The sequence below is a fragment of the Zosterops lateralis genome (assembly GCF_965231275.1).
Source record: "Zosterops lateralis genome assembly, chromosome: 13".
NCBI lineage: Eukaryota > Metazoa > Chordata > Aves > Passeriformes > Zosteropidae > Zosterops > Zosterops lateralis.
In genome coordinates, this window is record NC_139773.1 from 19,404,061 (window position 1) to 19,431,585 (window position 27,525).

The 27,525-nt window shown below is 42.2% G+C and overlaps 1 protein-coding gene across 1 annotated transcript in view; it reads left to right on the forward strand.

Annotated features, from left to right (window-relative positions):
- Nucleotides 1-3,475: 3,475 nt before the first annotated feature.
- Nucleotides 3,476-27,525, forward strand: part of PIAS1 (protein inhibitor of activated STAT 1) — a gene marked incomplete at its 5' end in the record, with an annotated part of 70,575 nt that continues 46,525 nt past the window's right edge. The window contains 2 exon segments of the mRNA XM_083871177.1: nt 3,476-3,508; nt 3,510-3,605. Of these exon segments, the coding sequence (XP_083727303.1) occupies nt 3,476-3,508; nt 3,510-3,605 (129 nt within the window).

The following is a 27,525-nucleotide window of genomic DNA, read 5'->3' on the forward strand; positions in this document are numbered from 1 at the left end:
CGCAGATTGTTTTTCTCATTAAGTTCCTTCTCCATCCTCCAGCATATTCTGCTCTGAGAAGGGAGCGATTACCAAAAAGCCCAGACTGAAAAAAAAATTAAGAGCCTGGGTGAGGTCTGTCTGTAAAAAAAACCCCACTGACAGGACTGTTTTAAACCTGATTTTCTGTATCTCTTTTTTTTTTAGTTCTCTTCCTTATTTTCATGCAGCTGAAGCCATTCTGGGGCTGCTTTATTTAAAGGCAGTTTGGAGGGAGGACTCTGTGGTTTATGGCCACGTGTCAAGTTTGATAGTGTTATGCCATGATTTAGCAAAAAACGCTCGAGGCACACGTCCACATCCCACTGAATTCGGGAGGAAGTGAAGAAGCAGAGGGAAAAAAAAAGCTGGTTTGCTGTGCAGCAGCCTCATTCAGGAGGGAAGGAAGAAAAAAAGAAAAAATTAAATAATTGAAATAAAGCAAGGATTTGTCTGCACACAATTAAAGATCTTTTCAGCCCAAATTCTTCTGACTTGATGTGAACTCATTGATCATATCAGCTCATGGTTATTACACGTATTTAATAATTTCATTAAAAATGAGAGGGTTCTCCACTGGGCTGCCTCAGACCACTGAAAATAGACGGGCTAATTATGGGAGCCGTGGGCGTGCTGGAGTCATTTGACTTTTATTTTTATTTTTTTTTTTTTGCTATCTCACCGAGCACCCTGCCCCCTCCCCAAACCAGACACGGAGAGGAGCCTTCATCACACACAGGATTATCACTCATCTGCCTCCTCTTAATTGCTGTTCATTTCCTGATGAGGTCAGGAATTCCCAGCCTGGAATGACACATTCCAAGCCCATAATCCCAGCCTGGAATGACACATTCCAAGCCTGTATTCTCAGCCTGGAATGACACATTCCAAATCCATAATCCCAGCCAGGAATGACAGAATTCCCAGCCTGGAATGACACATTCCAAGCCCATATTCCCAGTCTGGAATGACAGAATTCTCAGCCTGGAATGACACATTCCAAGCCTGTATTCCCAGTCTGGAATGACAGAATTCTCAGTCTGGAATGACACATTCCAAACCTGTATTCCCAGCCTGGAATGACACATTCCAAGCCTGTATTCCCAGTCTGGAATGACAGAATTCTCAGTCTGGAATGACACATTCCAAACCTGTATTCCCAGCCTGGAATGACACATTCCAAGCCCATATTCCCAGCCTGGAATGACACATTCCAAACCCATAATCCCACCCTGGAATGCCAGAAATCCCAGCCCATATTCCCAGACTGGGATGACAGAATTCCCAGCCTGGAATGACACATTCCAAGCCCATAATCCCAGCCTGGAATGACAGAATTCCCAGCCCGTATTCCCAGCCTGGAATGGCAGAATTCCCAGAAGTGTCACAACTCCGGGAGGGCAGCAGGCTCTGGGCAGGGATGGAAATGGGATGGAGGGATGGCCTAGAGAGGAAAAAGGGGTGTCAATGTTTGGAGTTTCTGCTGGAATTCTGGAAGCTGAAAATTTCAGATTTTCTGTGCTGACAGGCACTGAACCCCAAGAAAACACCACATTTGGCCTGAGGCTTCCAAAATCGAGTGACAGCATTGGGATTATGGGTGGGGAGTTTGGATAGAAGTGTGTGATATCACAGGCTGCAAAATTTAGGATTTGAGGCTTCATATATATATATATATAATTACTATATTATATATATTACTACTTGTTATATATATATTACTATACATATATAATTATATATATATATATATAAAACAAGATGGAGGATTTAGGGTATAGTCAAAACCCTTCTTTTTCACTTTCTTCATGGGTTTGGGTGATTTTTTTGTAACTAGATGGAAAAGTCCACATTGTGGATTGATTATTGGGTTAAAATTATAAATAATATAGGTGTCATCTTGTTATTGGGTAATTAGCACTTAAAAGTTTGTAGAGTTAGAGATTTTCTGTCAATCTGGAGGATATTTCTGGGTAAAATGCTCAGGAATGAAATGTTTGGGAAGAGGTGGGAGTTATTGGCTTTGCTCAGCACATCAGGGCTTCATGTATGTCCTAACCATAAACATGATGCCATCAAAAAATCTTATTTATATATGTTCCCTTTTTAGGTTAAGTGTAATGTGACCTGTCCACTTTGGTCAAAATCCATACAAACTGGTCAGAATTTTGTCCTGGATCAATGGAATGTGACACATCCTGATACAATTCCATCCCTACTTATTAAGAATTGTTTTTTTCTTCAGGTTTTCATATAAATATTCCTACCAATAAATGGCCTTGTACCAAAAAGCTCCTTAAACACATTTGATGCCTTTCTCTCATTCTTCCCTTAACACAAACTACCTAATTTTAAATCCTGGGTCAAACCCTCTGAGTCAAACGTCGTAAATTTTAATTCTGTAATTACCGCTCACAACAGATTCCCTGTGTGGAATCGAACACTCCTTGTTTTAATCATTAAAGCTTTATTTTGTCTTTCAGTGACCATAATCTAAGTGTTTTCTGAATGTAGGATGATGGATTTTTATGGCTGCTATTGAAAAATACAAAATTTTGTCTTCTTTGTTCTGTTTCTGTGCGTTAAGGTGAAGGCCAAGGAGAGGAATTGTCATGATGATCATGACAATGTTATTCAATGTTAGAGGTTATTCAATATATTTATGGAATAACACAGGTAGAAAGAGGGTGTATCAAGCTATAGTGACTTAAATATTAACATTTAATCCACCCAAATTCACGACTGATGCAATCATCTCGCCAGGCAGAATTTTGGAAGGTATTTTCCCCTCTGCACTCTCTGTTTTGCTGTTGGAAGAACACAAATTTTACTCAAAATTGACATAAAATGGGCGTATTTGGATCCCGACTCTGCTGTCTGGGACTCCTAAAACACCTGTACTGCTGTTCCCCGGCAACAGGAAAACCTGGCCAAGCTCACGGTGATTCCTGAACTTCTCCACAGCAGCCCAGGGAAATAAAACTTGTAATTCCCTTAAATAAAACTCATTGGTGCAGACCAGGAGCCGGAGGCGCCCGCTGAGCTACCCCTCACACTCCTAAAGGTCTTACACCCGGCAGATTAAACAGCAGGAAACCGAGCTGCAAAAAAAATCCCATTTTAATCAATTTATTTATGACTGCACAGGGAAGGCGGATCCAGCGCTTTTCCCTGTGGCGAGATCCGGAGGGCGCCCCAAGGCTGAGGGGGAGAGCCCTGAGAGGAGAGAGCCCTGAGGGACCCGCGCCCCTCACGGAGCGCTCAGCGGGACCGGCGGCACCACAGGGCTAAACTTCACGGGCTACACCGCCTTAAATCCCCCTGGGAGCGGCTGGAGAAGCGCACTGAGAACCCGGGGCGGTGTGGAGGAGCTCGGAGAGAAGGGAATAAGAGCTCGGAGAGAAGGAAACGGGAGTTTGGAGAGAAGGGAACGGGACGCCCGAGGAGGAGGCACAAAATGGCGCCGCGATTCAAACGCTGCGCGCTGCGGGGCGGGCGGGGCGGGCGCGTGGGGGGGGCGGTGTCCCGGCGGGGTTCACTGCGCCTGCGCGCAGAGTCGCAAGATGGCGGACAGTGCGGAACTAAAGGTAAAGCGCAGCTCCGGGTCCCCCCGCGGCGCCGCCGGGGCCGCGGCCGAGAGCGGCCCGGGCTGAGATCGGCTCCCCTCGCCGGGGCTGTTCGCGGCGGAGCTTCCCCGGCAGCGCGGGGAGGTGGGAAGGGTGGGGTGGGTTTAAGGAGCGGAGCGGCGGAGCTGCTTTCCTTTCCCCCTTTTTCGCCGCCCCCCCTTTGCCGGCCGCGCTCTCCGCCGGCAGCTCCGGGGGCAGCGCGGGCGGCTCCGCTCCGTGTTTAGTCCGGGTTGGGCCGAGTATTGCGGGCTGAGGGCGGCGATCTGGGGGAAAAACCCTCACGGGGGGCAGCCTGGGGAAGGGGGACAGACCCTTGGAGCCTTGTGAAGTTTGTCAGGGGAGTGTGGGCGGGAGAAACCCCCCTGTGGCGGCGGTGACAGCGGGGACAGCGCTCCGGGCAGCCCGGCCCGGCCGCCCCGCCGGTAAATAAAGAACGTCACAAGCAGATGTGGAGGAGTTCTCTTCTCCGCCGTGCTGGGAGCTGCCTGTCCCTGTCATCCTCAGAGAAACGGGGAGATCCGAGATACCCCAGAGCTTTCTGAGACACCCCTGAGCCCGGTCGGGGATGCTCAGCGTGGGGATTGCTGGTTTTGGGGTATTTTTTGGGGTTTTATTTAGGGAGGATAACAGCCGGGAGCGGTCTTGCCCAACGCGGAACTTTAAGGCGCAAAAAGCATCAGCGGTTTTGAGGAACAGCAGGGTAGAAAGTGGCAGGAATTCGCCTAAAAATCCAAGGAAAAAACCCCCCAAAACTTTGCGTGTTGGGTACAAGACTGTGCCCTGCACACCCTGCAAGGTGTTCAAAGTTTTCGGAGTTTCCTCGGGTCGTTATTCACCAAAAGGGCTCTTCCCTCCCTCCTTTTAAAGCTTTAAAGCTCCCGGAGCGAACGGCAGGAATCAGGTGGATTTTAATTTAAACCTGCACGGTCCCAGGCGTGTTAAATGTGTACCATAAACTGCGGGATGTGTCCGGTATGACTAAGGAAATATTTTGTTTTTTCCCCCCGAGGTTTGGTGGGTCTCGGTTTTCTTATCAAAGGTACCCGTGTACTTTCATTTTTAGATGCTTTAAGGAGCTGTCAGCAGGTGAAGAAACATCAAATCTTGGGTGTGTTTTGAGTTTTGTGAGTCAGGACCCTTCAAATCCTCCTTTAAATCCTCCCCTGGCCTTAATTTTTTTTTATTTTGGGAATCTTCAGACCATATTGTATTGCTGGAGCTGTGTAGTCCTTAAGCCTTTTTTTTTAATTATTATTATTATTCTTTTCAAACCCACATAATGAGATCAAAGGGTTAAGATGAGATTCCAGTGCTCGACTTTTTTTTTTTTTTTTGTGAATTGTGGCCGTGGCAAATGGAATAAGTGTGTTTTTTGGTAATTTAACTGTGAGTGGGGCACAGCATTAAATTGGGTTTAAGTGATGCCTTTATTAACAAGCCTGACTCAAAAAGGAGTTAAAAAAGGTGGGAAAAAGGGAATAAAATCATTCCAAACCCCCTTAATTGATCACTCTTAGGAATCTCCTAGACAGAAATCACATTTTTTTAAAATTTATGTTTCCTAAAGTGCCGTTGTACCTTGAAAGACCTCAGGACATTCTGATTTTTTTTTTTTTTTTTTTTTTTTTGTCTTTGGACTGTACAGAGTTTTAAAAAGTGGGTCCTGCTGTGTCAGGGAGTTGAGGGGACACAAAATGTCATGTTTGGAGCTGTCCCCCTGCAGCTCTCCAGGCTCTCAGGTGCTGCAGGAGGTGATTTGGGCTCCTCAGGAAAATGTGTCACATAGAAAACTCACATTGTGGCTGTAAATCCCCAGAAAACACCCGTTAAAGTTTTTTTTGGTTTTTTTTTTTGGGAGCTGAGAGGTAGCAAAGGGAGGGTTTGTGATTAACACTCTGCTGTTTGACCAGTGAATTACTTTCATTATTTTCATTTTCTCAGGTAAAACCTTTTACGGTTCTCCTTTGATCAATCAGCAAATGGGATTGATTTTAGATTTAATGACTTTTAAAAACTAAAATCAACTGTAATACTCAGGCAGGGACTTTTTTGCCTGGCCAGAAGAGGTTTGTCAGAAAAACTTATTCAAGTTTCTGTAACTTTGTTGTGCAGAGACCCCCGGGGTGATGTGTGGGGAGTGGAAACAGGGAATGTGATATGATATGATGGGTGCTGTTCCCAAAGGAAAATTAAAAAGTTCTTACTCCCTCCAGAAAAACAGTGGTCAGTCCTACTTACCACAATTTTTCATGGAGTTTTAATCATGAAATTGCCTTTTCTTACCACAAGCCAGAGAGTTTCAGCCTTTTTTTTTGGGGATTGTTTGTTCTGTTGGAGGGGGGAAAAAAAAATTAAAAAAAAATCAGATAAAATCAAACTTAACTTTGCAGCTCCCAGCCTTGCGAGGTTACTGAATTCCTGGGTACTGGGGAAGGTTTGGGTAAATTGAAGCAGCATGTTTTCCTTTCTGCTGCTGAAATAAGGTGCCTGGAAAGTTTCTTCTTCTGCAGAGTTTTCCCTCACCCCATAGGCTGAGGCAAATGTGAATTTTCCTCATCTTAATTACTATTCCTGTCTAATTGCACCCAGACTCTAATTTATCTCAAGGTAAGCTATTTAAAGCTCTTTCTAATTGGAAGGAGTACACTTGAGTGATTAAATCTTTCCTTCAATATTTCTTACATCTCTTTAAATTGGTTATTAGGTTTGTTGTGATCTTCGCCTTCCACTTCCAGCGTTTTGGAAATCATTAGTCAGTTTGCAATAATCAATTCAATTAAGCACGGATCAAAGAATGAGAAAGAAAAGCTTATGTTCAAGTATTGTCATCCTTGATACTGTCCTAAGAAGTTGGTTTGGATAACACACTCTGGGAGGTTTTTTTCCTTTGTTCTCTCTCCTTTTAAGAAAATTCCTTTGGGGGATTGAAGAGATCCCTGGTGTGTTTCTTGTTAGACGTAATTTATACTTTAAATATAAAATAAATTAAAAAAAAAGTGAGCCGAGAGTTTGAATGAAAATTCATCAGAGCGTTTCCACACGATGATGAGGAAAACAAACCACTTAGAAATATTTTCAGTGGGGAAATACCCCCCTCCCTGAAATCCAGGGAAGGAGTTTGGGGATAACAGGGACAGAGGGACCTGTGGAATGGCATTTTCATAAACATCATCTACCTGTTTCAGTGCTCAATTAGAACTTGACACTTGTGCATTACCAGCTCTTTCTGCTTAATCCTTTTATAAGTTACTGGGGTCGCTTGTTGCTGAGATTAAAGTAAATATAATCTGCTTTTCATTGTTATCTGAGCCCGTGGATTACCTTTGTTCACGCTCTAATTTGGCGTGTGGCAGCAGAATTGTGGTTTTTAAACTGATTTTTGGGCTGGGTACCTTCTTTTTGTTGAGCTTTTGGTTGTTGACACTGAGCTTGCAGATATCAGAGGGATAAAACTGGCAGCTGAACTGTCAAAGCCTCAATCCATAACCCTTTTTTATTGCCAATAAACCCCAGATTGTTGTGTGCACATCAATCCAGGGCCAGGGCACTTGTGGGGTAAACCTTCCCCACCCTGGGAGGGGCTGTGGGTCTTATTTAGAAATTCCAGTCAGAAATAGGTAGGAGATGCATTTTATTTAACTTTATTGTGCAGGAAAAGCATTCATGAAGGGAGGAGAAGCGCTCAGGGCTGCCTGGCCATTGGTAGGAATATTCAAGCACCAGGCACACGAGACAAATAGTTAAAACATGCCGTGGATCAGGCTGTGGACAGCTCAGCCCCTCTGATATTGAGGTTATTTATAGGGCTGCAGGCTCGCAGTGCTGAGCTTCATTCCCTGCCCTGCATCCCCCCCAGCCCAGGCAGGGCAGGGCTGGCACTAATGGCTTTGGCACGGGGGGGATGGAGTTCCTGGAACCTCTTCTCGGGGAAATCAGCGTCTCCTCAGTGCTCTCTGCAGTGCCATTAGAGTGAAAACAGAGCTGCAGGCACTCCAGACCTGAGTGCTCCCTGGAATTGTTCTGAGATACCCCCAGCCCTCTCCTTTCTCTGGAGCAGCTCCTGGAATCCTTGTTTGTCCTAAAGCTTGGGGTGAGTTGGAGTCTGACCCTTTAGAGCATCTCCTGGAATTCTGGTTTGTCCTAAAGCTTGGGGTGAATTGGGGTCTGACCCTTTAGAGCATCTCCTGGAATGCTTTTTGTCCTAAAGCCTGGAAGTGAGGTGAGGTCTGACCCTTTAGAACAGCTCCTGGAATTCATGTTTGTCCTAAAGCTTAGGGTGAATTGGGGGCTGACCCCCTGTAGCATCTCCTGGAATTCATATTTGTCCTAAAGCTTGGAATGAGTTGGGATCTGACCCTTTAGAGCATCTCTTTGAAATCTTATTTGTCTTAAAGCTTGGACTGAGTTGAGAGTTGACTCTCTGGAGCATCTCCTGGAATTCTTGTTTATCTTAAAGCTTTAGGGTGGGTGGGGGTCTGACCCTTTAGAGCATCTCCTGGAATTCTGGTTTGTCCTAAAGCTTAGGGTGAATTGAGGTCTGATCCTTTAGGACATCTTCTTGAAATCTTGTTTGTCTTAAAGCTTGGACTGAGTTGAGAGCTGACCCTCTGGAGCATTTCCTGGGACTCTTGTTTGTCCTGAAGCTTGGGGTGAATTGGGGTCTGATCCTTTAGAGCATCTCCTGGAATTCTGATTTGTCCTGAAGTTTAGGGTGAATTGGGGTCTGACCCGCTGTAGCATCTCCTGGAATTCATGTTTGTCCTAAAGCCTGGAGTGAGGTGGGGTCTGATCCTTTAGAGCATCTCTTGGAATTCCTGTTTGTCCTAAAGCTTGGAATGAGTTGGAGTCTGACCCCCTGGAGCATCTCCTGGAATTCTTGTTTGTCTTAAAGCTTAGGGTGAGTTGTGGCCTGACCCTTTACAGCATCTCCTGAATCCTTGTTTGTCCTAAAGCTTGGACTGAGTTGAGAGTTGACCCTCTGGAGCATCTCCTGGAATTCTTTTTTGTCCTAAAGCCTGGAGTGAGGTGGGGTCTGACCCTTTAGAGAATCTCCTCGAAATCTTGTTTGTCCTTAAGCTTTAGGGTGAGTTGGAGTCCGACCCTTTAGAGCAGCTCATGGAATCCTTGTTTGTCCTTAAGCTTTAGGGTGGATTGGGGTCTGACCCTTTTGAGCATCTCCTGGGATTCTTGTTTGTCCTAAAGCCTGGACTGACTCTCTGGAGCATTTCCTGGAATTCTTGTTTGTCCTAAAGCCTGGACTGACTCTCTGGAGCATCTCCTGGAATCTTTATTTGTCCTAAAGCTGCTGCTCTCCATCCCTGTGGCATTGGGCTCTGCTGAAACGATGGAATTGGAAGCAGGAGCCCCTTGGATGTTTGGGAATCAACATTTTGAGAGGGTTGATTTTTGGATCACTCGATGTCCCAGGGGATGAGAATGGATTTTCTCTCTTGGGGGTTTTCCTCTTTCACAGGGTGTTGGTGTTTGGCTCCTCGAGGAAAATTTCCCCTCCAGCCCTGAAGTTGTGTCAGAAATGTCTGTTTGCTTTTGCTGCTGTGCTTCCAGTGTAGAAACTTTTCCGTTACAGGTGCCCTTCTCATGGAAAACTCAGCTTTATCACCCTCCATAAAAAGCAGTGAAAGCCTTTGGAAAGCCCCAGATTTCGGGGAAGAATGCAAACATGGCTTTTACATGGAAAAATTCTCTGTGAATACCTTGTGTGCCTCAGCCTGTGCTGCCCCCCCTACTTCTGATTAACAGAATTGTGCCTGCAAGAATAAAAAATAAACGTTGATCCTGTTCTTGAGCAGGGAGAGAAGGGGAAATTCCCATTTTGAGGGCAGCTGGGTGTTGGAATCCTCGTGGTGAAGCTCAGGTATGGATTGTGCCAGACCAGTAAGTGCTGAGAGCGTTGGTTTAGGCCTTTTAAAGTGGAGATGATTGGATTTTATGATGCAGAAATTGCACGTAGTGTACCTTCAATAGCAGTCTGTTCATGGAAACAAATGCCTTTCTTAAAAGTAGCATCTCTTGCTAGGGAGAGGGATGAGGAGGAGAAAGGAGTTTACAAAAGGCTGCTTATTTCTGTAATTTTACTCAATGCTATCAAAGCCATTTCAAACACAGTCACTGCCATCAAATGTGGCTGTTTCAAAGGAAATGAAAAGCAAGACAAACTGGAAGGTATTAAACCTTTTGAGAACATATGGAGCTGAGGATGGGGCCAGGAGACGGTAGTTTTGCTCTGATCCTGCAGGTTTTCAGTGGCAGGCAGAATGGGAGCAGGTGAACAGGATTCAAACCTTTCCTTCTCCCCCTTTGGCTGATTTATTGATCCAGGAGTTGATCAGCACTTCTCCTTCATCTTATTTTCCTTTTGGCATTGGGGCTGTCCCTGCTGCTGTGCTGTGTCCCTTCAGAGTGCTCTGGAGATTGGATTCCAAGGCTGGGGAAGAGTGGGAGGCTGTTCTGGGCTTGTCTGGAATATGGGAAACAAAGCAATGAAAAGCCAGGGTGCAATTAGAGCAGAGGTCAGCCTGAGCTTGACCTTCACGTCTGTAGGAGATGATATACAAGAGATTTATATGGGAAGTGGCATGATAATTAATGAGAAGGAAAAAGAGGCTTTGCTTGGGGAGAAGGGAGCCCTGGGCTGTGCAGCAGAGCAAAGACTCCCTGGCCATGTGGAAGTTTATTCAGAGGACAGAGATAAGTGCTGGTCACCTCGTGGGTGATGCTCCACAGTGAACTTCCCGTGTTTGGGTTAGGAAATGAGAATGAGCTCTCTGAAAACATCTGATAAACGTGGCTGGGCTCTGCCTGCTCCCTGCCTTGGCCTGGGCTACAGGAAATGCTCCAGTGGCTGCTCTCCGTGCAGGAAAGACTCTGACAGCAGCACAGGGAGCAACAAGGGGCACTTCAATCTCTGCCTTGGGGCTGGCACAGCCACCAGCTCCTCCTGCAGAAACGGTGGGTGCAGCTCCAGGTGTTGCAAGGAGGAGATTGAGCTCAGTTTTCCATGAATATTTTGAATAAACTCAGCTTAGAAAAGCCAGGCCCCTGAGTTCTGCCCAGCACAAATTTCTAAGAATATTTCTCACATTTCTGCACGCTCCACTGACTCTGGCCACAAAAGATGCAACTTCAGGTGTTGCAAGGAGGAGACTGAGCTCAGCTTTCCATGAATATTTTGAATAAACTCATCTTAGAAAAGTCAGGCTTCTGAGTTCTGCCCAGCACAAGTTTCTGAGAACATTTCTGACGTTTCTGCACGCTCCACTGAGTGTGGCCACAAAAGATACAACTTCAGGTGTTGCAGCCAAGCAAGGAGGAGATTGAGCCCAGTTTTCCATGAATATTTTGAATAAACCCAGCTTAGAAAAGCCAGGCCTGTGAGTTCTGCCCAGCACAAATTTCTGAGAATATTTATTACATGTTTGCACGCTCCACTGAGTGTGGCTACAAAAGATGCAACTTCAGGTGTTGCAGCCAAGCAAGGAGGAGACTGAGCTCAGTTTCCCACATGCTTCAGAGCCATGGATTTCATGGGAGGAGGGGAAAGAGTGGGAGAATTTGGTATTCTCAGCTTCAAAATGGACAATAATTTCATGGAGTCTCCCTGATGAAGAGCTGTGTGTCACCTCCTCCCCTCTGAGGGTTCATTGCTTCTGAAATTTCGATTTTTGGAAGCAAATTCTTTTATCTCTATATTCTTCCCTGTCCCTTTTATGTGTATGATGTATCCTGAGTTCTTTTTCCCAGTTTCCAGCTCTGATATAAATTGTCACTCTGAATTTTTCAAGCCAGAGATCAGCAGGACTCTCCTGTTGATGTTTTTTTTCAGTTTGACACTTTCTTTCTCCCTTGATCCTGGCCATGGATGATCATTCAGTGGTTCTGGTTGAGAGGGACTGTGGGGAATCTCCAGGATCATCTGTGGGCTCAGAACAGCTCACTGAGGGCTTTGTCCAGTCTGATCTGTGAAACCTCCAAGGATGGACATGTCCCCGCCTCTGTGGACGAGCTCTTCCTTGGTTTAACAGTTTTCACGGTGAAAACAGAGTGAGTTTGGCTGGTTTTAATCTCCATCCTGAAGCTCTTCCTTCAGCTCGTGCTGTGTTCGGTGGGAAGATCGTGGCTGTTTCCTTGGTGACCTGCTGGACACGATGGAGGGTTGCCAGGAGGTTCCTCCAAAGCCTTTTCTCCACCAGGCTGAAGGAGCCTTGTTCCCAAACCTCCTGCCAGCTCATCCTGCACGACCTCACACCCTTGACAGAGGATTTTTTAGGAATTTTTGGGATATTTTGGCCAGGTGATATCATTCTTGAGGAGTTTTTACTCAGTATTTTTGTTCGTGGACACCCCCAGCAATGTACAAAAGTAACTCCTGAGCTCCTGATACCAGTGGGAAAGGTGGAATTTTATTCCAAAAATTGAAATTTCAGAGGAGAGAAGGTGACACACAGCTCTTCACCAGGAGACTCCATGAAAAATTATTGTCCATTTTGAAGCTGAAAATACCAAACTCTCCCACTCTTTCTCCTTCTCCCATGAAATCCATGGTTTTGAAGCGTGTAGGAAACTGAGCTCAGTCTCCTCCTTGCTTGGCTGCAACACCTGAAGTTGCATCTTTTGTGGCCACAGTCAGTGGAGTGTGCAAATATGTAATAAATATTCTCAGAAAGTTGTGCTGGGTAGAACTCACAGGCCTGGCTTTTCTAAACTGGGTTTACACAAGACATTTCAACTGAAAAATGGGATATACGAGATGGTTTATACAAGATACTCAACTGAGAAATGAGGAGTTAATTGTGCAAAATAGAATAGAGGGTGAAAATAGCAGCAAACAGAGTTTTCTTTGGCAGTTCAACTTAGGTGCAGCTCCCTAATCTGTATTTTTTTAAATAAAAAGCAGAAGCCGAATGCAACAGGGATAATTTGGTTCAGGTAAAATCTGTAATCTGAACTTGAATCCTGTAAAAAGTCGTGTGGATGAGACTGTTTATGATACATTCATTCCTCATCTCGGTTCTCGAGACTCCCTTGACAAAATGATCTCACTTTTTTTGGTGCAGATGTTGTATCTCGTTTCCCCGGTGCAAAATAAGAGCCTTTGAAGCAATCCAAGTATTAGTGGAGATTTTCAGCTTTTTGGAGGAGCTGTTGGAGCCAGGCTGTGGATGGAGCTGTGAGTGCACCCAGGAATGCACAGCAGCAGCATAAAAGACGTGGGACAGAAACAAAATTGTGATTTTTGGTGGGTTCTGTGTTGATTTAACAGCGTCTCTCTCATCTCTGAGTCTGCTGAGGCCACTCCATGGCAGGCCTTGAGATTTTTTTATTCTCAAGTATCAGAGCTGTTGTTGGTTTGAATCACAAGGATTTTAAATAATATTTTTCTAACGGGTGTCCACCCAGGTTTTTCATTCAGTTAATTTTTCCTGCTTTTACCTCTTTGCTGTTAGAATTTGACCCTTTTCTGTTCTGCGGTGACGTTTTTGTTTGAGGCCCTCCACAATGTCACTTGGGTTTCGGAGGAAATGGCTAAAAATAAACGTGTTAGAAACTGATTCTTAGGAATGGAAAAGTGGCTGTGGTGGTTCAGACCGGGGTCCTGGTGCTGTTCTCCTGCAGCTTCTAGAAATGAGTGAGGGGAGAACAAAATGGGACATTCCTCCATCTCCAGTCGCTTCCAGCTCAGCCCTCTGCATCCAGCAGGGTGGATGAGCCAAAATAAATCTATTTTCAATTCCCTCTACAGGTTTCTCGTGAACCTTTCTAACCTGGTTTTGTTGCCTGTGTTGTGGGAGGGATTTCTGACCCTGCTGGTGTTGTTTTGAGCCTGGTTCCATCCTTGGATCTTATTATGGAGGAGGACAAACAGCTCGTCCCTGTCCAGCTCATGGTTCTCTAGATTGGATCATAGATCTCTCCCCCAGGTCTTCTATTTTTAGGTTGAAAACTCTTTAATTATTTCTTCATTAGGGAAGTCATGCTGGACTTCTGCCATGCTCTGAACATTTCCACTTCTCATCTATGTGTGTATATGTATATATAATTATTTAATTTCTTTTTTAATGATGAGACCACCAAACCCACCCACACACACTTGGAGCTTTGGGTGAAGCAGGAATTAATATAATTCAGAATTAATACATTTTAAAATTTACTCTCTGCTCCCTTCCCAATCATTTCTCCCAGTGATTTGTGCTCTGGCAGCCAAATTGACATTTCCATACCTGTGTTTTGTTTCCCTTGGGCCCGGCAGTGGCAAAGGAAGCTCTGGAAAGCTCTGAAGTGGCTGCTCTGCTTTTCCCCACAAATTCTGGGCATCAGAGTGGCCTCTCAATCCCTCAATCCCTGCTGGGGCTGGGATTTTTTGGCTGTCCAGGAACAGGTTAAGGGGAATGTGCCAGTGCAGGACCTTCCTCTATTGTTTTCTCCTGGAACAGCTCAGCCCTGCTGGTAACACAAGAACTCTGAATAGCAACTGAACATCCAGAGCCTGCTTTTATTTATATATATATATTTTTTAAGGATTTCTCGATGAGGAATACTCAGCTTGTGTGTGCAGCCAGGATTTTCGTAGTTTCCCTTGACCTGTGCTGTTTTAAACACATAGAGGATTCTGAGGTGGTGCCAAGCCGTGTGAAGGGGAAGCAGAGATGTGTTGGGACTTGTTTCTTATGTTCAGTTCACTCCAAAAGTTTGGTCAAATGTGCCTTTGTGGTTGTGGTTTTTTTTTTTTTTTTTTTTTTTTTTTTTTTTTTTTTTTTTTTTTTTTTTTTTTTTTTCCAGAGGACATTCACACAGTTTGGTAAAAAAAGGCTTGAGCTAATTATTAATTGATTAACTGTGTGGACTCCATTCCTTGGGCCCCCACAATGATGTCTTGATGCTTTTATTTTTATTTTTCCTTTCCTGAGCATAATTAAAACATTTTTACCTGGAATTAGGAGCTGTAGGTTGTTACCTCATGAGTGTGGGTCAGGAGGCACAAAGGTGAAACCAATTCTCACTAAAATTCTGTGCTGAAAGCCACAAAATGCCTTGTTTTGTCACCAGAGCCTAAATAATCCCTGGTGTCCTTGTGTGTGTACAAGGGACAGGCAGGGGATAAATTCATGAATGTGTCAGAGTTATTGAGAGGCCATTAATGAGCTGCAAAAGCCTTGTCTAGATGCAAATTCCTATTGAGGGTGGGATTTGGATGAGTGCTTAATGAGCTGGGGCAGGGCTTTGGTCAGTCAGGATGAAAAGGAGCAGAGTGGGGAGGGAATGGGGGGAGGAGGGCTTGGAGAAGTCAGGGAATGTTTGAATCAGAAACTGCAGCTCTGTCTGATTTGATTGGGATTTAATTTATTTCATTTTTGCTATCAGAATTTTCTGTAGAGATATTTTTTGGTCTTGGTTTATTCCTGTGGCTGAACCTTGGAAAAGCAAGAGAATGTTTGAATCAGAAATTGCACCTCTGTCTAATTTGGTTGGGATTTCATTTTTGCTGTCAGAATTTTCTGTAGACATATTTTTTGGTCCTGGTTTATTCCTGTGGCTGAAGCTTGGAGAAGTGAGGGAATATTTGAACCAGAAACTGCACCTCTGTCTCTCTCACTTGATTAGGATTTAATTTTTGCTATGAGAGTTTTTTTTCAGCAGTTTTTTGGATCCTGGTTTATTCCTGTGGCTGAAGCGAGGGAATGTTCAAATCAGAAACCGCAGTTATGTCTAATTTGGTTGGGATTTTGATTTTTGCTATCACAGTTTTCTTCAGTAGCTCTTTCTGGTTTATTCCTGTGGCTGAAGCTTGGAGAAGCGAGGGAATGTTTGAATCAGAAATTGCACCTCTGTCTAATTTGGTTGGGATTTAATTTTTGCTATCAGAGTTTTCTTCATCAGCTCTGTGGATCTTGGTTTATTCTCATGGCCGAAGCTTGGAAAAAAAAAAAAAAAAAAAAAAGAGGGAATGTTTGAACCAGAAACTGCAGCTCTGTCTCTCCCTTTTGGTTGGGATTTTGATCACTTTGCTATCAGAATTTTCTGTAGACATATTTTTTGGTCCTGGTTTATTCCTGTGGCTGAAACTTGGAGAAGTGAGGGAATGTTTGAATCAGAAATTGCACCTCTGTCTAATTTGGTTGGGATTTAATTTTTGCTATCAGAGTTTTCTTCAGCAGCTCTTTGGGTTTTGGTTTATTCTCGTGGCTGAAGCTTGGAGAAGTGAGGGAATGTTTGAATCAGAAACCGCCCCTCTGCCACTCTCACTTGATTTAATTTTTGCTATCAGAGTTTTCTTCAGCAGCTCTTTGCATCCTGGTTTATTCTCGTGGCTGAAACTTGGAGAAGTGAGGGAATGTTTGAATCAGAAACTGCATCTCTGTCTAATTTAGTTGGGATTTAATTTTTGCTATCAGAATTTTCTGTAGGCATATTTTTTGGTCCTGGTTTATCCCTGTGTCTGGAGCCCAGTGAATGCAGCAGGATCCTGCCTGGAGTTCCCTTGCAGTGGTTTTTCATGGATTTGAAATCTTCGGTGTGGCTGAAATTTGGCTTCTAAAAAATCCCTCAAACGTTTTGTTTCTATGCAGGGTTGGGGTTATTGTGGGAATAAGTTAATTGAGTTCAGTCTGATGGTAAGAGAAATGTGTCTGGAGAATGAAGTGGTGAATTGGGGGAATGAAATCTCCCTTTTCCCACCAAACCAGTGTCCTCAGCACGAGCCAGAGTGCTGGGAAAATATTCCTATAAATGTTCTATAAATGTTCCTATAGCCCTGCCGTGCTCTATGTGGGCCAGGAAAATATTGCAGACAGAATATATTGAATTTCTGCACTCACTGCGTGCCTGAGCCTATAGGTAACACTGTGCTAATACACAGAAAATGCACTTTTCTGCCATGGACAGCTCTGGGAGCTGCAAGGACTGAATATCCCAGATTTTGGGGGCTGAAATATGAAATTGGATTGTGGGGTTGGGATCAGCTTTGCCAGGAGTTCAGGCCTGGCTTAGGATGCATCTTATGTAATATAGAATTATTTCATATTATTTTTATTCTTTTATATTAATTTATAGTATGCGCTATATACAATAATATCTAATATATGTTATATTATTTTATAAATATTATATAATAATATATATAATATTTACCATATAATGAAGAAATTAATTGCAATTCTGTGAGGACAGGAGTGTTTCAGTGGGAGCTGAATTTATTAATATCAGATTTATTAGATAATAGATAATTAGATAATTCATAATAGATATATAATATATTGTATTATTTTATATTATTTCATATTATTTTATTTCAGCTTATATTATATATAATAATATAAATATATTTTATGTTATGTTATACACTATATATAATATATCTATATATCTATAGGTATAATATTTACCATATAATAAAGAAATAAATTGCAATTCTGGGAGAACAGGAGGTTGTCAATAGGAGCTGAATTTTCCCTGCCAGGATTTTCACCTGAGCTTGAATTCATGTCATAAAACTTTTTTTCCTGATTTCTCTAATTGTAACCCTTAAAAAAATATATATATTAAAAAAATTATTTATTCTATATGATATATATTATTTTATTATTGTTTATGTTATATATTATATACAATAATATTAATACAAGTCTTATATATAATATATATTTCTATAATTTATATTATATAATGGATAATATTATCTATTATAGAATAGATAATTTTTTCTCCCCTTTTCCCCCTTTTTTTCTCCCCCTTCCCCTTTTTTCTCCCCCTTTTTTCTCCCCCTTTTTTCTCCCCCTTTTTTCTCCCCCTTTTTTCTCCCCCTTTTTTCTCCCCCTTTTTTCTCCCCCTTTTTTCTCCCCCTTTTTTCTCCCCCTTTTTTCTCCCCCTTTTTTCTCCCCCTTTTTTCTCCCCCTTTTTTCTCCCCCTTTTTTCTCCCCCTTTTTTCTCCCCCTTTTTTCTCCCCCTTTTTTCTCCCCCTTTTTTCTCCCCCTTTTTTCCCCCCCTTTTTTCTCCCCCTTTTTTCTCCCCCTTTTTTCCCCCCCTTTTTTCCCCCCTTTTTTCCCCCCCTTTTTTCCCCCCCTTTTTTCCCCCCCTTTTTTCCCCCCCTTTTTTCCCCCCCTTTTTTCTCCCCTTTCCCTCCCTTTTTCTTCCCCTTTTCCCCCCCTTTTTCCCCCTTCCCCCCCTTTTTTCCCCCCTTTTTTCCCCTCCATTTTCCCCTGTTCTTTCCCCTTTTTTTTTCCCCCTTTCCCCCCCTTTTTTCCCCCTTTCCTTCCCCCATTTAAGATATTTTGGACACTTTTCTTTATTCCAAACCAAATCCCACCCCAAACATCCTGTGGCCAAGGTGATCTGATCCTGGTATCAATTCCCAAACCTTGAGAATTCCTTTCCCAAAGCAAATTTTGCCTCAAATTCCAAAAGAAAACACAATTTTTGTTGCCTTTCATTATTTTTTTTTTCCCTTTTTCCCTTGTGAGCTGATGAGTTGTGCAGTTTTTCCCTCTCCTGGGGCATCCCCTGAGCCATTGGTTACTTTTCAGGGAAATGAGATTCAATGATGTCCTGCCTTCACCCTGCTGTTCAGCACTTTGCAATTCAGTGTCCAAATTTAATATAATCCTTAATTAAACCTGCTCGAGATACAGGAATGGTGGCTGTGCTGCCTCCCAGAAAATGGGACAAATGAGGAGAAGAAAAAAGGATAGTTTGGATATATTTATGTGCATTATCTCACATTTTGAAGTGTGATCTCATTTGGAGCTAATTAATAGCAAAATTAGAGTGGATAAATGATTTTTATCACTTAGGGCAGGTGGGGAATAAATCACTTGGCAAAGTGCAGAAATCAAGATTTTCTTTGGAGATCTTGGAGGAAAACCTGCATCTCTTAAGACAATAATTTTATTTTAATAATTTTATTTTAAGTTGGAGTTGACAGACACGAGGCTGGTGATGATTTCAGGGCAGATTTACAGAATTTTCCAGGTTCCTGGTGTGTGTTTGCTGAGGCTCTGCAGGACATTCGTGGAATTCCAGGTGCATTTTTCTCCCCTCAGAATTGACTTCCAAAAGCTCCCTGTGCTTCTTGCAGGTATTTGAGATATTTAGGAAGTGAGAGAGCTTTTGTCTGCTGGGGAAAGGATGGTGGGAGGGAGCCTGGCAGGAAAATCCTGCCGGGGAAATTGTTCCAAAAGTTGGAGTGGCCACTTATTTTGTGTTAATTGTGGATTCTAAAGTGGATATTTTTATTTTATTTTTATTTTATTTTTATTTTTATTTAATTTAATTTTAATTTTATTTTTATATATTTTTATTTTACTTTTTATTTTATTTTATTTTATTATTTTTATTTTATTTAATTTTTATTTTACTTTATTCTATTTATTTCATTTTATTTTATTATTTTAAATTTTTATTTTACTTTATTCTATTTATTTCATTTTATTTTATTTTATTTTATTTTTATTTTACTTTATTCTATTTATTTCATTTTATTTTATTTTATTTTATTTTTATTTTACTTTATTCTATTTATTTCATTTTATTTTATTATTTTAAATTTTTATTTTACTTTATTCTATTTATTTCATTTTATTTTATTATTTTAAATTTTTATTTTACTTTATTCTATTTATTTCATTTTATTTTATTATTTTAAATTTTTTTTACTTTATTCTATTTATTTCATTTTATTTTATTATTTTAAATTTTTATTTCTTTTCTAAATTATTTTTTATGATTTTTAACTTTTTCTTATTTTTTGTTTTATTTTTATCTTTATTTTTATCTCACTTTTTTCTATTTTATTTTTACTATTTAATTATTTTATTTTTAGTTTTTATTTATTTTATTGTCATAGTTATTATTTTAAGATTTTCATTATTTTTATTATTTTTAATTTTTAATTTTTAATTATATGATTATTAATATAATGGGAAAAGGGGGAAAAAAGGAAGGAAAAATATAATATTATTTTCATTATTTTTTAATTTTTATTTAAATTTTAACTCTTATTTATTTTATCTTATTAATTTTTAATTTTTTAATTTTTCAAATCACTCAGGGAGAGAAAATCATTATGAACTTGTAACCCCCCTCATGACTTTTTGCTCCTTTTAAAATCCAAACAGCCATAATTTCACTCTATCCCTGAGTGCTCTGCCAGTTGTTTTATGTTGATCAGGAGCTTTAAACCTTTGTCACAGCGACCCTGAATTTAGGAAGCTCCTTTCACATCTGGCTGCACATCTGGGGCTGCCCCTCATCCCTCTCTGGCTGCTCTGTCCCCCAGCAAAGCTTCAGTGAGGAAAATTCCTCATAAAACTCAATTTTTCTGGCACTGACCCTCTCCCCAATAATCCCCTTCACTCTCTGTTATCCAGAATTCCCCAAAATGGAATTTCTGCTTTTCCTTGCTGTGGGAATTCCCAGCTGCAAACAGGGACAATTCAGGCTAAAAAAACCAAACCTGGAGTCTCCAAGAAAATGAAGATTAGCACAATGTCAGTAACCTCATTTCATAGCAAAAGTAATAATATCCTTCACCTGGCAGGGGAATTCTCCTGGGACTGGTAAAACTTTCGTTACGGATTAAGATAAAGCGGGGCTTGCTTTAAATCAAAGCTGCTTTAGACATGACTTAAGTCCTGGCAGGTTTTTCCTTACAAATCTCCCTCTCAGCTGGAGCAAAGCCCTGCCTGGAGTGCTTGGTGTGTCCTCATTGTCAGCCCACAAAAACCCCACAGGGTTCAGGGGTCCAGCACTGAATTTGGGGGCTGGATCTCCCAAAATCCCCCCAGGGTTCAAACACTGAATTTGGGGCTGGATCTCCTAAAAACCCCACAGGGTTCAGGGGTTAAGCACCAAATTTGGGGGCTGGATCTCCCAAAAACCCCACAGAGTTCAGGGCTCAAACACTGAATTTGGGGGCTGGATCTCCCAAAAAACCCAAAGGGTTGAGTGCCCAAACATTGAATTTTGGGTGTGTGGTCCCACACTTTGGCTGAATCTCCCAAAAAAACCCCACGGGGTTCAGGGGTCAAACATTGAATTTAGGGCTGGATCTCCCAAAAACCCCACAAAGTTTAGGGGTCAAGTACTAAATTTGGGGACTGGATCTCTCAAAAAACCCCACAGGGTTTAGTGTTTGAACACACTGAATTTGGGGTCTGGATCTCCCAAAAAACCCACAAGGTTCGGGGGTCAAACACTGAATTTGGGAGCTGAATCTCCCAAAAAAACCCAAAGAGTTGAGTGCCCAAACATTGAATTTGGGATGTGTGGTCCCACACTTTGGCTGGATCTCCCAAAAACCTCACAGGGTTCAGGGGTCAAACATTGAATTTAGGGCTGGATCTCCCAAAAACCCCACAGGGTTCTGTGTTTAAACACTGAATTTGGGAGCTGGATCTCCCAAAAATCCCACAGAGTTCCGGGGTCAAGCACTTTAATTTGGGGGTTGGATCTCCTAAAAACCCCACAGAGTTCAGTGTTTGAACACGCTGAATTTGGGGTCTGGATCTCCCAAAAACCCCACAGGGTTCAGGGGTCAAACATTGAATTTGGGGTCTGGATCTCCCAAAAAACCCAAAGAGTTGAGTGCCCAAACATTGAATTTTGGGTGTGTGGTCCCACACTTTGGCTGGATCTCCCAAAAAAACCCCACGGGGTTCAGGGATCAAACACAGAATTTGGGGTCTGGATCTCCCAAAAACCCCACAAAGTTTAGGGGTCAAGTACTAAATTTGGGGACTGGATCTCTCAAAAAACCCCACAGGGTTTAGTGTTTGAACACACTGAATTTGGGGTCTGGATCTCATAAAAACCTCACAGGGTTCAGGGGTCAAACACTGAATTTGGGGTCTGGATCTCATAAAAACCTCACAGGGTTCAGGGGTCAAACACTGAATTTGGGGGCTGGATCTCCCAAAAAAACGCCCACAATGTTCAGTGTCCAAACACTGAATTTGGGGTGTGTGATGGCCCAGTTTGGCTGGATCTCCCTCCCAGAGGAAAAAAAAAAGCTGTAGGAAGTCACTGAATTTGCAGATTTGTTGGTGTTCAGGTATGAAATAGCATCACTGAGCTGCCTAAAATTCACCGAATTTGGGAAGTTTTTGGTGTTCAAGTATGTGACACCATCACTGAGCTGCTCAAAACTCACTGAATTTGGGGATTTTTTGGTGTTCAGGTATGAAATAGCACCCCTGAGCTTCCTAAAACTCACAGAATTTGGGGATTTTTTGGTGTTCAGGTATGAAATAGCACCCCTGAGCTTCCTAAAACTCACTGAATTTGGGATTTTTTTTGGTGTTCAGGTATGAAACAGCATCACTTCATGAAAGTCATTGAATTTGGGGATTTATTGATGTTCAGGTATGAAATACCATCACTGGCATTCCTGAAAGTCACTGAATTCGGGAAGTTTTTGGTATTCAGGTATGAAATATCATCACTGGCCTTCCTAAAACTCACTGAATTTGAGATTTTTTTGGTTCAGGTATGAAACAGGATCCCTAAGTTGCCTAAAAGTCACTGAATTTGAGGATTTTTTGGTGTTCAGGTATGAAATAGCATCGCTGGCATTCCTAAAACTTACTGAATTTGGGGGTTTTTTGGTGTTCAGGTAAAAACCAGCATCACTGAGCTGCATAAAACTCACTGAATTTGGGGATTTCTGGTGTTCAGGTATGAAATAGCACCCCTGAGCTGCCTAAAACTCACTGAATTTGGGGATTTCTGGTGTTCAGGTATGAAATAGCACCCCTGAGCTGCCTAAAACTCACTGAATTTGGGGATTTCTGGTGTTCAGGTATGAAATAGCACCCCTGAGCTGCCTAAAACTCACTGAATTTGAGGATAGTCATGTTTTACCAACACAACAGGTATAAACTAGAAGAAATGCTTGCCAGGAGAATATTTTTTTGGATTAATTCTCTGTGGATTGAATTCCAGTTTCAGGAGTTCTGCGTATCCATGGGCTGACCCAGAAGAAATTTGATTTTTACAATCTCCTCCCTGACAGATTCTTAACACTGAGTTTAAATCTTCACAAGCTGAGCTGAAAAATTGCACAATCAGAGGACGATGAAAGGCTGTAAAAGCTCCATCGTTGCCAGCTGGGTTCAAAGGGCACAATGTTTCTATTAATAGCTCTGCAGCCATGGAATTCCCAAGGAAATCTCCTGTCTCTGGGGCTGCAAAGGTAAATAAATGCAGCTTTACAGCAGGGAATTCATCACTGGGGGGAAAATTGTGAGTACAGGTTAAAATTAAGGAAGCCCAGAGCATCATCAGGATGTTTTGGAGTTTCCAGCATCGTTTTGTTGGCTGATTTTTGCTGTTTTCAAGCTTAGTTTTCTGAGCATTGATACCCTGTGCAAACAGAGCTTTCTCTGATGAAGAAATCCTCAAAAACCAAATAATATTTATCCCTGCTACTGCCTCATTCCTTTACTTCCTTCAATTCTTCCTTAAATCCCAAAACCTTGGAGGTCCCACTCCAGCCACAGGAGATTTTTTCCCTGATTAAAAACGTTTGGAGGATGTTGAATATTGATGATTGTTCTCTGTGCCTTTTTGCCTCCCCTCTGGTTTGAATTGAAGGGAAATTCAACCTGTGGCTGTGAGACAAATGCAGGAAGTTCCAGGCTCTCACCAAGATTCCCGGGATTTGTTTCACTCCCTCCTGCAGATTTTTTTTTTTTTTTTTTTTTTTTTTTTTTTTTTTTTTTTTTTTTTTTTTTGGGAAAATTAGTTCAGGTTTTATGGTTTAACCTTGAGAGTTTCCTTGGGCTGAGCTTTACAGGTGGAATTTAAGGTTGGGGGAATGTGGTTTATTAAAAATGGAGATTTTTTATTATTATTATTATTTACTTTTGTGATTGCCCAGTTTTACAAATCTTAAATATCAAGAATTGAGGGGGAGAGACTTGTCCAGAAATTCCCTCTCAGGGGTTAAAAGGCTGCTCAGAACATGCAGGAGCTGTGTTTTTACAGCTGGACTTTACTGGGGTTAATTCAGAACCATTTCCATGCTCATCTGACACTTCCTCCTTGCTTTTATCAGAGAAAAAAAAATCAATTTTAATTTTTTTTTTTAACCTGTCTTTTGGAAGTGATTATGCAATTCCTTTTTCACAAGGAGGAAATTTCCATTTGTGTTGTCCTTCACCTCTGAAGGAATTTTCTGCAGAGCTTCCTCTCTTCTGTCCTGATGACTCTTAATTACTAAAAGATCACTAAAACTCATCACTGTGTTTTTAATAATAAAAAAATTACTGTCACTGCCTGAAATTGCTGTTTATAAATCAATTATCTCCTTTTTTTATTTACTCACTCTCTTCCATCTTTTCACTGAGGTTTGAGATGATTTTCTTTTTCATTCCTATATATATTTTTTTTTTTTTTTTTCTTCCTTTACCTTTCCCATTAATGTTTGGAGGATTGGGGAGGACCTGCTGCATTGCTTCAGGCACAGAATGTGGTTGTGGGCCCGAGCCAAATGCTTCTTCTTGTGCTGGCAGATAATTTAAATCTGTTTTGGAGCTTATTCCCTGCTCTCCTTACCATAAACATCCAGGAATAACTCCTTGGATTCTCCAGATAGATCCTAGGGCTGGTAACTGGAGGAATATCCTTTTTTAAAAAAACATGGATTTGAATATTTTGCTTTGGAGAGAGTGAGGATGAGTGAAAAATGCTCAGTCTTGTCCATCACTCTGTGGATGCTGCTCAGTTTATTAACAATATAAATAAATCCTGTTTTTTACCTCTCAGACAAGTCCCTCCTTTCTAAAAATGGGGTTAAAAAATCAAATTCAGAGTCTGTGGTGTTGGATTTCAGCAGATAAACCTGGATCTGATCTTTCTGCAGCTCCTTTTCTTGCATTTCCCAGCAGAGTTTAAACCTCCCTGTGTTTTCCATGATGTTCCCAACCTGAATCCACATTTCCCTGAACAATCAGTGAGTCCAGGGAATCTCCTCCCTGACAGATTCTTCTTTTTCTGGAAAGCTTTTCCTGACTTTTACTCTCTGAAAAACATTTCTCACCCTCCTCATCCTCTTTTTGAATTTTGAGTCTTTTCCCTCAGTACCAAAATGCACAACACCAATGTGTGTGTTTGATGCTGGGATTTGTTGGGAACCAAAAACCTCAACCTTTTTAGAGCTAAATAACATCAATTTCTTGTGCCCTGCTGTGATGTCTGTAAAAAATGAATATTCCCAGAAATAAACACCTGGAATTGCAGCGTGCAGGATTTCTCTGCAGTCAATCCTTGGGAATTGTGCATATCCTTTTATTTCTCTGCAGTTCAGCTTTTTCTCGTTGTTTTGTCACTTTATTTCCTGTTAGGACAGAGAAATCCAAACACTTTGGCAATTCTGCTCAGCAGCCAGAGGTGAGGGCAGTTATTTGGTTTTGTACCTGGCAGGTGCCAGGGATCTTTTTTCTCAGCTGCTGCAGGCAACAGGAAAGAAAAACAACATTTTTCCTGCAGCAAAACTCTTTTGTGTCTTTGCCCTTCAGCTTTTGCTGCTGCGGCCGAGGCAGGAATTGTGATGGGGTGAGATGTGACAGAGAAAACGGGAGAAATTGAGGCTTTCTCATGGGTTTTCTTGGGTTGTTTCCCTGCCTGTTGCAGGGTCAGAGGATGGAGAGAGTTTGGATTTCTGCTGGTGGAGTTGGGTTGGGTTCTCTAAAACACAGCTGGGTTGGAGGAGGGGACGGGAATTTCCCTGTTCGTGTTGTAGGAGATTTTTCCCAGGGACTGAGCCCTGTGCAAGGTGGGGATGGTTTCAGGCCTCTCTCTGCTGTGGATAACAGATTTATCTATAAATGATGGCAGTCTAACAAACCCCCAAGGCTTTAGTGCTGTTTTTAAGGCTGGGTCTGTCGGTGCCCCAAACAAAATTGTTCTTGTCCTCCTGCGCGAGGAATGCGCCGGGGTGGGGAAAGATGTGGGGATTTTGTTTGTTTTGGTCTCTGAGCCTGCTCTCTGTGTGCTCATTCCAAACTCTCCTTTACCTTCAGAATGGAAATCATCCAGCTCCTTCTCTCCCTTGCCTCAGTTATTTCTTAATCCTCTTGTGCTCTTTGCGAGCTGAGCCCGTGAGTTTATTACAAAACAAGAACAGAGCGAAGCTCTGAGAGGTTCTGGCTGTTCAGGAAGTGACTTTTAATGGTGATGGCATTAAACCCTTCAGCTGTAACTACTCATTCTGTTGAAGAAGTGTTTGTAAAAGCATTATAAATAGTGTTTCTCCACGTTTCAAATCTATTTGTTTCACTTTCCTTTCAGCTGTCAACACTTCAGATTGGAACTGAAATGCTTTATTCTTTTAAGACATCTTCATTTCTTACCAAGCACCTCGTCTGTTCTCATTAGTGGCTCTGTGACAAGTCTCAGAGTTAAGTGGGAAGAAGGTTCTTGGGGTATTCAGGGAAGGAGAAAAAACTCAACTGCAGTTTTATCCAAAGGGTTTGTGGAAGGATTTGCAGTGAAGGTTCCCGAGCTGTGGCTCAGCGCAGCACAAATCTTGACTTCAGTGTGGCTGCTGCAAACCTCATTAAAGACATGAATCATCTCATCATTTAGGGCTTTGAAATACCAGGAGCAGTTTCAGTGGAGGGAAAAACCTCCCGTGGACACCTGGGCACTGAAAATCTCCTGCAGGTGCTGGAGCTTTGAGGAGCTGATGGGACTTTGGGGCGGGTTCTGCTAAAGCCAGGGGTAGCACCTTCCTGATCTTGGCACTTCAAGTTTGAGGATTAATCTCAGAGATAATCAGAGCAATGTTTGAGACTGGATACTTTGCACAGTTTGAAGGACCAGGGAAGGTGGGAGTGTTTGTAGTCAAATTCAGAGATTTCAAATGCAAATTCTGGTTTGGGTCTTCAGCCTCCAGTGGCTGGGAGGTTGCAGAACCCTCCCTCGTGTGCTGAATTAGCTTTGCTCCCAAATATTTCCATCAAGTGTTGTTTGGAATCAGATTTCTGCAAAATATTCAGGATATTTCATGCAGAAGATGCAGCAAACCTGCCCCATCAGTGGGTTTGGGGCATTGGATTCTTTCTGATTCCTTGGGAATCCAGAATTCTGCAGGGATGTGATGTCATCATTCATTCCAGCTGATGTCTCAGGCCTGATGATGATGAACAAGCCCCTGTCAGTCACTGAAATGTATTTTCCAATAAAAGCCAGGCCCTGCAGTTGATTTTCTGGCTGCTGCCTGCCCCGTTGATGCACACTGGTGATTACTGGTTTCACTGGTTTGGGAAGGGTTTTTCTCAGTTCCTGGAGAAGTGAGGCAGGTGACAAGTTGTACCAGTCTGATTCATTAGATCCCATTGGGAGACACCAAATGGTTGTGTTAATGAGGATGTTAATTAATGGGAGGCAGGGCCCAGCTCCCCCATCCAAAACAGGATCCACAGCTCTGATGGGAGAAGCTCAGAGATGGAATTGGGAGGAAGTTTCCTTTAACCCAGGAATGATGACAGAGGGTTAGATGGGATTATATTCACTCTCCTTTTCATGTCACTGATCTCCTTTCTCTGGACCTGTGTGGATCAGCTCTGCTGACTTCATCTGGATCAGGGTTTTTCAGTCTGGTATCTCCAGCCACTCAATACTGTTGACTTGCCCCCAAAAAAATGATAAAAATATTGTCATGACTGGTCCTGGCAATCCTGTGGCCCTTCTTTAAAGACCTCTCATTGCAGACTTGAAAAGAAACACTGAGAATTGTGATAAATACGTGAGCATTGCAATAAATACTGAACATTGTAATAAATACTGAACATTGTAATAAATACTGAGCATTGTAATAAATAGGTGAAATTGTAACAAGGGCCAGAGCAATGGCACAGAGCCTGTAAAA